General features: G+C 35.3%; 2 protein-coding genes across 2 annotated transcripts; both read right to left on the bottom strand.

Moving 5' to 3' along the window:
- Positions 1 to 1,484, bottom strand: LOC107003042 (putative uncharacterized protein DDB_G0277255). Its single transcript, XM_015201285.2, has one exon. The coding sequence runs from the start codon at positions 1,203 to 1,205 to the stop codon at positions 219 to 221; it is 987 nt and encodes a 328-aa protein (XP_015056771.1). The 5' UTR covers positions 1,206 to 1,484; the 3' UTR covers positions 1 to 218.
- A 1,290-nt stretch (positions 1,485 to 2,774) lies between these two features.
- LOC107004900 (rho GTPase-activating protein 5) lies at positions 2,775 to 8,750 on the bottom strand. Its single transcript, XM_015203304.2, has 5 exons — positions 7,897 to 8,750; positions 5,865 to 5,985; positions 5,626 to 5,745; positions 3,943 to 4,173; positions 2,775 to 3,590 (listed from the first exon to the last, which is right to left on the bottom strand). The coding sequence occupies exons 1-5, from the start codon at positions 8,316 to 8,318 to the stop codon at positions 3,015 to 3,017; spliced, it is 1,470 nt and encodes a 489-aa protein (XP_015058790.1). The 5' UTR covers positions 8,319 to 8,750; the 3' UTR covers positions 2,775 to 3,014.
- Between the last annotated feature and the right edge of the window lie 740 nt (positions 8,751 to 9,490).

Raw genomic sequence — 9,490 nt, 5'->3', positions numbered from 1 at the left:
TTCAATCAAATTTTGGAATTAAGAATTCCGCTTGCAGTTTTTTTTTATTTGCAGATTTTGCAGATAAAAGAGAGGAAAAAAAAAGCAGAGCTTTGAAACATCATCTTCTAGCTTCCTGCAACGTCGGAATATAGAAAGACACAAGAAAACCAAAACAAAAAGGAAAAAGAAAAAATACTATGAAACAAAAACAGCTTGTTTTTGATGATGTTTAACTCCTATACATCCTTATTATCATGTCCTTCAACATTATTTTCATCATTATTATCACCATCATCATCATCGTCTTCATCTTCATCTTCATCGTCCTCGTCTTCGTCTACAATCTCATCATCAGATTGAATAACGTGCATCATCAAACGTCCATCTTCTCTGCATGCATGTAGGAATTCCTGAGTGGGAATTCGAATTTCTTTAAGTATAAACCTTCCATCTTCCCTGAATGATTTAAAGCAAACCCATGGCTTCCCACTTCTTCCTATGCAAGAAATGGGAGGTGGAAATGACGACCTCTTTTTCGTTCTTGATCTCTTAGAATTATAATCTTGATTGAAAAACACTCGATTCTCTAGCCTGCAAGATATCCGCGTCCTCCTACCTTGTTGTTTTTGTTCTTGTTCTTGTTCTTGTTGTTGATGATGATGATGATTATGAGGAAGATCTTCGTTTCTCAAATCATTCATTAGGTCCTCAACATCATCAGAGCTCTCGAATCCAAGTCCTTCTGTACACATCGATAAGCTATCTGATGTTCTTGATGACAAGCTATCACTATGCCTGTCCTGTTTACTCTTATTGCTTGTAATTTTAGAGTAACTTGAAACAGGACTCTTGTTATTTCTTTCATACTTGTCCTTATTATTGTCAAGCCCTTCAATTTCAGATTGATGAATTGCAGCATCAAGGAAAAACGACGAAGAAGTAGAAGAAAACGACGATGATGCAGATGACAAAGGTAGACAAGAAGAAAAAGAAGATGAAGATGAACCAACAGACGAGGACGAAAAGGAGGAGGACGTAGACACGGTAACACAGTTGTTTTCTTTGAAATGTAATTCTCCGAAAATCTCAGTAAATGAAGAGTCATCTATATGTTTCAATGATTTAGACTGATTCCATGAAGATGAAATGGATTCAATCAGTGATGGATTTTCAGGTAATGGCTTCTCAAATATATGTTGTAAACTTCCACAAGCAGCAGACATTTGGTGTTTTATTTTTCCCTATTTTTTTTTCTCTTTGCTCTTTTGTTGGTTGGCAGTTGGCACAAAGACCAACAAATGAATTGAACAATTCTAGTGAAATTTTTGTGTTGGAAGGGAAAATTGCTGTTTTGTAGGAATACCTTTCTCTCAACTTTAAAGGATGGGTGGTTATAAATGTTTCTGTTCATTTAATGGTCTCAATTTTGTGTCCAAAAAAAAACTGTGAAAAAGAAAAAAAATCTGTGTATTTTTTTTCTCTTTCTCTCTCCTTTATCTTTTATTAGTAACCATTGATATAGTAATGTATATATATCATATGATTTCAACTACTTTTTACGCGTTTGGAATATACTACAAGTCTAACTGTGAATGCTAAACTTGTATGAAGGATGTTTTTGGTATTTTTTCTATCGGAAAGTGAGTGGTTTTCTTACTTATTTGTTGGTGTTTCGGTAAGTAAATAAAAAATATTGTATCGAAGTATGAATGTATAGTCTAGGCAAAGGGATAGGGTGAGAAGGAGACAATTCGTGTAGAATGTTATTTATGGAACTGTTTTTACTATTTTTATCGGGAAAGTTATTTCCTTTTTTTATTTTGAAGAAACTTGTTTTTTTTTTCTAGACTATTTTTCAGAAATTTGGCCAGTAAAACATGGGGAAATTGAAATATATTTTCTAGACCTTTGTATCAAATACACCATAACTCTAATACTTATAACTTCAATGACGCATTAAAAGATATGGTCTAGTGATCAATAAATTAGGTGCAAATTTTAGAGATACTGTTCAAGAGGTGACAAAAAAATATTAGGCGATTTCTTCTCATTTACCTAAGTTTTGGCGGGCTAGACGTTTCATGGTATTTGCACTAGTGAGAGGTAGCAAGTCCTCAGTTAAGTAGTCGAGAAGCGCCAAATAGTCGATAGATTATTGAGATACACACAGGTTGACTATAAAGCTATTATTATCAACAAAAGAAACTAATACTTTTAACAACTACTCCTTAATCTCGAGTAAATTTAAAATCAACTATATAATATTCGAGTAAATGTCAAAGTTCTCTATATTTTCTACTATCCTATAAATCATATTGGACCTAAAAGTAAACACACTAATTTAGTTGTTCACAAGATACATCAACTGAGAAAAATCAAAGTGGTCTCTACTATGGATCCTTAGCCACTTGCATATATATGCAAGACAGCACTGAAAAAAGCTCAGCAACTTGAAGTAGTGATCCATAAGTAACTTTGATGTTGAAAGATTATACTATACACCTATAACTAGCACATCCTGTGTTTGATTTCTCACTTAATTGACAAAATTACTGGATTTCTAGTTACATCCTAAACTAGTACATGAACTAGCTGAGTATATTCCCAGTGGATCCAATGTGAGGCAACTACATAGTTGCACCAAAGCACTGGTCCCAACTTCCAACCAACTAAGGGTGTTATCTTGGTTGTGGTCCTGGAAGCATCAACATTTCTAACATGCATACCAAAGACAACTCATCACAAGAAAAAGTAAAAGGAGTGATCCTCCGCGCAGATTAGACAATGAGGTATACAAGGAAATAGACATCCATCCACATTGTGCAAGTGAAGATCAAATGATATTCGCGTTCTAGTTTTTAGAAAAGCAGAAAGTATAATGTACACATCCAAACTGTAACCAGTTAAACAAAATCAACCAAAGTAAACTAGATCAACATACATGAACTATTAGCATTCACAATTTTTATCACAACCAAACAGAAACTGTTACCATCTTAGTCAGCACAGAAAGCTGCTCAGTTCAGTTCTATTCACCGCCAAGCTTCAGTCCTCTCTGTCATTGAATTTATACGGATCAAGTTGCTTATTCCTTTTGATTTACTGTCATTTCCCAGAGATTGAACCACGGTTGACTCTAAATCAAGTTTCAGAACATCCTTTGTCTGATTAGAATCACTCGATTGGCCTATCCTTTGTGTGACCTCTTCAAGATTTAATGTCTTTGTCACACAGGCTTTTCTTGCCTTGGTATTAACATGAATAGGAGTTTCACAAGACACACTGTCATCGGATTCCTCTGAAGAAGTTGCATAACTAAGATATTCATCATCAGTGATGTTATCTACTCTATTAGATTCAGAAGCGCTGGCTGAATCAGGTTCTTCAACAGTGAACACCTGCTCAGTCAGTTCGTTTGATTCATTGGAGTTCTCCAGAGAGAATTGTGGTGGACTTTGATGACCATACTCATCAGGCCGGTCTAGGTTAGAGACAGAATCTGGTTCAACAAGGGAATCTTCTCTATCTTTTAAAGTCTTTTCGATGAGTGTCCTCAAGAAATTCATTACTTGAACAGCATACATCAGTGCAGTCAATGGATCTGCCATCTGCAAGGAAGAAGCTAAAAGTTACTCCATTATACTGATCCAGCCATTAGCGGGGAACAGGTTGGCAGATATCCACAGAATAAAACAGTTTATAGAAGGCAAATTTCAACTCATTCTCTATTTGTTCTTTTGCAATAAAGTCTCAGCTTATGGAAAGCAAATTGCCAAATGGATGTTTTACGCGAGTTTTGAGGAGAGGACCCCTCCTCCCTTTGTTAGTTATAATTTTGCTATTTTGTTCCTTCCTTTATTTTTTTCTTTTTGGGATGGGGAGTTGATGGTTTAATAAACAAAATTACGTCGACTACCAAGAGAAAATTCAAACGATGTATCTGAGAGACCAGTACCCCACCTGTGTCATATTAGGAGCAAACACCATTGCGACATTGCGCGAATTCATCTTGTTTCGGTGTTCCTCCAGGACAACATCAGCCATGAGATTGATAGCCCAATCCAGCAGAGCAGCTTCTGTCTGTGGCAGAAGTCTCACGAGTGCAGTACAGTCCTCTTCTGACTGGCATTGCATGACCTGCTCAGGAGAAAGGGTATCCAACACCCCACTTGGGAGTTCCCTGAACCAAGCCTGTTAAGTTACATGATGTCAGATGAAGGACAAACAAACCAAGAAAAGAAAAAGATCTAACAGAAGAAACATCCGAATTGTGGCAATGATGAAGCAGCACTCTAACAACACCATAGAAACCATGAAATGTAACTGCTGCATTTACAACAGAACATCAAAGGACATTTCTCACAAAATAACCATAAATGTCAAGGAGATAAAAGGAAGTTCTAATGGCAAGCCTGTGATGCCACAGTCACTTTAGTGAGAGAAACTTGCAACACAATCATAAGGTGAAATCATGTCCACCTTTTACTAATTAGGTGCATATTAAGAATTACAAGTGTCTAAATGCTTGCCTTCACTAATCCATCACATGATCAAGCAGCCAATTAGTAAAATATGAAAAGCAAATAAAAAGCTAAGATTTTTTTTTTATAAGAGGAGAAAAGTAATGACATTTTTATAAATTGACACCAATCCACTTTGGCCTCAGTTTTTCCTTCTCACTGCATATTTTTTTTATAGAACTCTAAAATATGATCCCTGATTATTTGTTGTCTCCCACCAGCTTCCCAGAGGTTGAAGGTTATCATTTTCTCGGTGAACCTCTGGCAAGCGTAGGCAATTTTGTGGAAAAGCAAAGTTGTGTCAATCATAATCAACACAAGGTTTCAGAACAGAAATCTAAATCTCTATACATTCATCAATTCTAGGATATGATCAAAAGTCACATGCCTTGACTTACCTGTGTATTGACAAACGGTCTGGAAAAGATCAGGATAGTATTTATAACCAACTTCACATTGACTATATCTCGGTACAAATAGCTCACCACCATTCTATTACAAAATCTAAAACAATGAGAAGCATGAGTTCCCAGCCTTGAGAACTTTAATAAACCGATCTCGTAGTCTACTATGGGGTACACCACAAAGGCTCACTATAAAAGTCCGCCCGCAGGACTATGTGATGAGCTGAGCTAATAATAAGTGGGTTAATAACCGCTCATACCTAAGAGGATTGGAAGTGTCATGCTTTTATGCACTGATGTGAGACACCCCCTGCCCCCCAGTTCTTTCCTACTCTCCACAGAATTACATGTCTATAAATTGTCTTCATGTCTTCTGTTTTGGAGTGGGTGCATATTTAACAAATAAAAGCCACATCAGGATCATCACTACTTTGCCAGGAGCGGATGTGCATTATATGCAACAAGTAGTATACATTTATAATAGTCTCAACCATGATCAGCAGCGTAATTTGAGCAAGGTCCCATATTATATGCTCTCAAATCGAAGCATTTCTTTTAATCATGAGTTTGTAATTTGTAGCACATAGCAGATTTACAAAAGCATGAATGAGATCTTATAAAGTGAGATGAATGCCTCTATCAACATTATTCAATGTGCATACAAAGGATGAAATATGTTGGAGAAGATTAATACAAAGAGTGTTGTTGAAGAGACATACCTTAATGAGACCTGCCAGACAATGTACATCAATGCCATCCGGAATTATTCCACGGTTTAATTGCTCCCTAACCAGCTCCTCCTCGCTGTTTTCAGCATTTATTCTGAAAATCCCTTCTGCCTGCTCACATAAAAACCAACTCGGATATAATAATCAACTTATAAGTGGCAGCACCTATCCTTGATTGTAAATGCCAGATTTTAAATATTCGAAAGACCGAGACAACACACAGTATGTACCTGTAGACCTCCTTGAGCATACAAACGCCTTTGCATTAGAAGTAGAATAGTTGGAACACTATTACCACGGGAGTCAAAAGACAATTGCATGGACTCCGTTGACACTCCAAATACAGTGGTACTACAGATGGATTATCAAAATTATTAGCACACCAAGATGCAATAATACTTCTAGAAGAGTCTAAATTTGCATCACATGTAATAGTAGTAATGTCATAACTAATTTTTACTAAAAATATTCTATCCTCAGAAAGTAAGTGACTTGTATACCAGAACAGTGCAGTTTTAGCAGTTCCGGGTTTTTTTTCCTTTTTAGCAATTTCTTTTCATGAAGATGCTTTTAAGAGATCCTAATAATTTTCAAGGTTTACAAGGGGTGTCCTTAAGGTCTAATAGCTGGAGCAGAATATGTTGGCACAAAATTAACCAAAATCTAAAAGCATTTAATGAACCCTGGATTACACTTTGTTTAAATCACTCAGGTCATACATCACATTGTCAATCTAACAAGATGATACAATATCTTCACCATAGTAGGATTCCAGTTCCACTGATATTGGATTAAAATCAAAACAGGGACAGTGAGTAAAACTTATAGAGAAGTTTTCTATATAATGAACTACAACAACATAGCCAGTGTAATCTTACAAGTGGGGTCTGAGGAGGGCAGTATGTAGCAAGCCTTACACCTACCTTGTGAAGAGAGAGAAGTTGTTTGAAATAGACCCTCGGTTCAAGTAAAACATATCAAAAGAAATCATGTATGTGAAGCTGCAATAGTGTTTTACCTGAGGGGTTTTGGAGCAAGGTGGGAGGATTTCCCATTCATTGTTTATATAAAATACGCTAGTGTTTTTCAATATTGAAGTGCATAAAGCCAACATTAAGGCAATAATGTATTTTCAACCAGTGACGCTATTAGAGATCAACTTAACCAAGTGAAGTCATCTAAGTGTGAGGAGTGGAGAACACTAAACAAGTTGCTCCTGTTCTGTTTTCAACTGCAAGATCTGGTTGATCTCAAAAACTTATACAAGTCTAATGTTAGACTTTTCATACAGAAGGATAATCAGTGCAGATTAAAAGAGTTCAAAAAGTTCAGTGAAGTGGCAGAAAAGGTACTTGGCAAAAGGGAGAAATGAGATGACCGATAAAACTAGAAAGGGTCCGATGGAACTTCTTGTTGGATGCAAATGACGAGATAAGAAGACTCATTCGCTAAACTGAAAAGAAGCCAAAACTCTTATGAAAGTGGGATGACTGTTGCTTGCACCTTCTAATGTGGTCCTTTATAATTGTGTCTAATCTAGTATTACCATATATCCATGTTTAACATGAGCATTTCAGTGACACTCATCTGGTAGATATATTGGACTTTCGCAACCTAACATTACTCCCACATAACATTAGATAAAGTTTGAATGATGTATCAAATGGAATCTGCCTGAATGGACAAATAACATAGAGCTTATCAAGTTAAAAGGTGTGCTGCATGGAAAATCAAAATGCACTCAAAACCATGTATAAATGCAGCATAAGGAAATAGAAGACTTCTTCAATCTCTATTAAATAGTAATAAGTAGTCCCTTATAAACTGAATTCCATTTAGAAAAGCAGTTCAGGTAAAATACTAAATACTACACAAACTCCATATTGAGGTGAGTTTGGATTTTCTATCAAACGTAAACAGTATACATAAAACTGGAAGTCATGAAACAGCAGAAAACACAACTATCCTCTTATAACTTTCAACACAAACCTAAGTTGTATTCAGAAAGAGGCTCTCCAGTAACTAACTATAAATTCTATCTATCTATCTATATATACTCCTCCAAAATTTCACAATGGCAATGAAAATAGGAAACAAATAGCATAATACTTAAGCATTTGACACATTAGCAAAATGATGAATCACTAAATCCTGTCAGCTCAAAGGATATCAAGACTACAATACCAAAACCAAAATGTTCACTATTTTGTGCACAACAATATAGATTAAAGCTCATCAAGAATCAAAAAGTTAACAATGTACCTAGCACTGGGGGCCCTTCTGGAAACTTCAGGCTCAAATTCAACAGGTAGACCCAAAAATCCATTGAACCTATCAAAGGTAACATGTGCAACATGACGCACATTAGTAGGCCATCCAATCTCCATTCCCCTACCACTACACAGATCTCCTCCTCCCCTATCCGTTTTGCAAGCTAACCAAAAACTCTTCCTAAACAATGTCACCAAAAGAGCCAATAAAGACAAATGATCCCTTTCTTGATTTCTCCCTTTTCCCCCTTCTTCTCCTTCTTCTTCTTCCCCTTCACCTATTTCTTCCTCAGAATCACAAACAGCAATCTCAGAACCCCCAATTTCTTCTACAAACAATGTCCCATTGTGGGTAGGTGTAGATATTGAAGGAGAGGAAGGGGAAGGAGAAGAAGAGTGGAGGACTTCTGTCATGGTTACCCTTTACACAAGACTATAAAAATGTACCAAGAATCCAATAAAAAAATGATTTTTTTTCCAGATTCTTGGATTGATATCTCAAGAATCAACAAACCCCAGTAAAGACTAATTCAAGAAAAATGGAAAAATGGGGTTAAAGATTGAATTTTTCTCAAGTTAAGAGATGTGGGACGTGAGAATCATGAACTCTAGCATATTGTTTATTGTTTTCTGAACAAGCCCTTTTAATGGCGCGTTGAAAAAGCAACAAAGACACAGTCTTTTTAACACTACATATAGAGAGATAAAAAAAGGAAAAATGCTTTGCTGTGAAGTTGGATTTCAAGATTATATTTGTTTATATTTTCTTCAAATTTCTTATATATATATATTTATAGATTCTTGATTTGGGGTTAGTGGGTGGGGGGTTCTTGAATCTGAATCAGTATACTCTGTTGGAGATGATGGAGGAAGAGGGTGGGGGTGGGGGTGGGGGGTGGAGAGGGGTATTTTTGGAATTTTAATTTTGCTTCTCACAATGGTGTCATCCTTGAATAGCCAATGGGGTGTTGCCAAGTAAGCATTTTAGCTCATTTTAGAGTTTTTGAGGAGAATATATATATACATATGATAGAGAAAAACAAAAACTTTACTTTAAAAAGCATTAAATATTAATTAACATTCAATGTTCATAATAAATTATAGTCAAATTTGTGTATTAATAGTTGATAATATAATGTTTATTTGTGAAATCAATTTTTCATATTATGTTTTATTATATTATTTATGTTTTTTTATAATTGTATTGTTAAAAAATTATTAAAATAAATCATATTATTATAAAAGAGATTTGAATGAACGTACAGTTATTATAGCCAAGTGTTTTTGTCTTTATAATTACAGTGTTTAGGGTTTATTTTTACGTACCTCAATCAATTCTATGGATGTCTGTTATTCTTTATCAACATAAATATCAAGTAAGCTTGTCCATATTTTGGTAAATATCAACAACAATAAAAAATTACCGAATAAATTGTTAACTTAAATCTGAACTCGAGGTCTTGACTATATCCTTAGATAAATATACTTAAACATATGAGGTTTACACTAAATTAAATCAATACATGCATCAAAATGTGTTTGCATGTAGCAAATATACTTATATTACTCAAATCATGATTAATTAG

Source organism: Solanum pennellii, chromosome 11, assembly GCF_001406875.1.
Source record: "Solanum pennellii chromosome 11, SPENNV200".
NCBI classification, from domain to species: domain Eukaryota; kingdom Viridiplantae; phylum Streptophyta; class Magnoliopsida; order Solanales; family Solanaceae; genus Solanum; species Solanum pennellii.
This window is presented reverse-complemented; position numbering and strand designations above follow the sequence as displayed.

Coding starts and splice junctions, on each gene's coding strand:
- LOC107004900 (XM_015203304.2), bottom strand. CDS start 8,318: ATGACAGAAGTCCTCCACTCTTCTTCTCCTTCCCCTTCCTCTCCTTCA. Junction 4,174..5,625: donor GTCTGGCAGGTCTCATTAAG/GTATGTCTCTTC, acceptor GTAACTTAACAG/GCTTGGTTCAGGGAACTCCC. Junction 3,591..3,942: donor TTGCTCCTAATATGACACAG/GTGGGGTACTGG, acceptor TCTTCCTTGCAG/ATGGCAGATCCATTGACTGC.
- LOC107003042 (XM_015201285.2), bottom strand. CDS start 1,205: ATGTCTGCTGCTTGTGGAAGTTTACAACATATATTTGAGAAGCCATTA.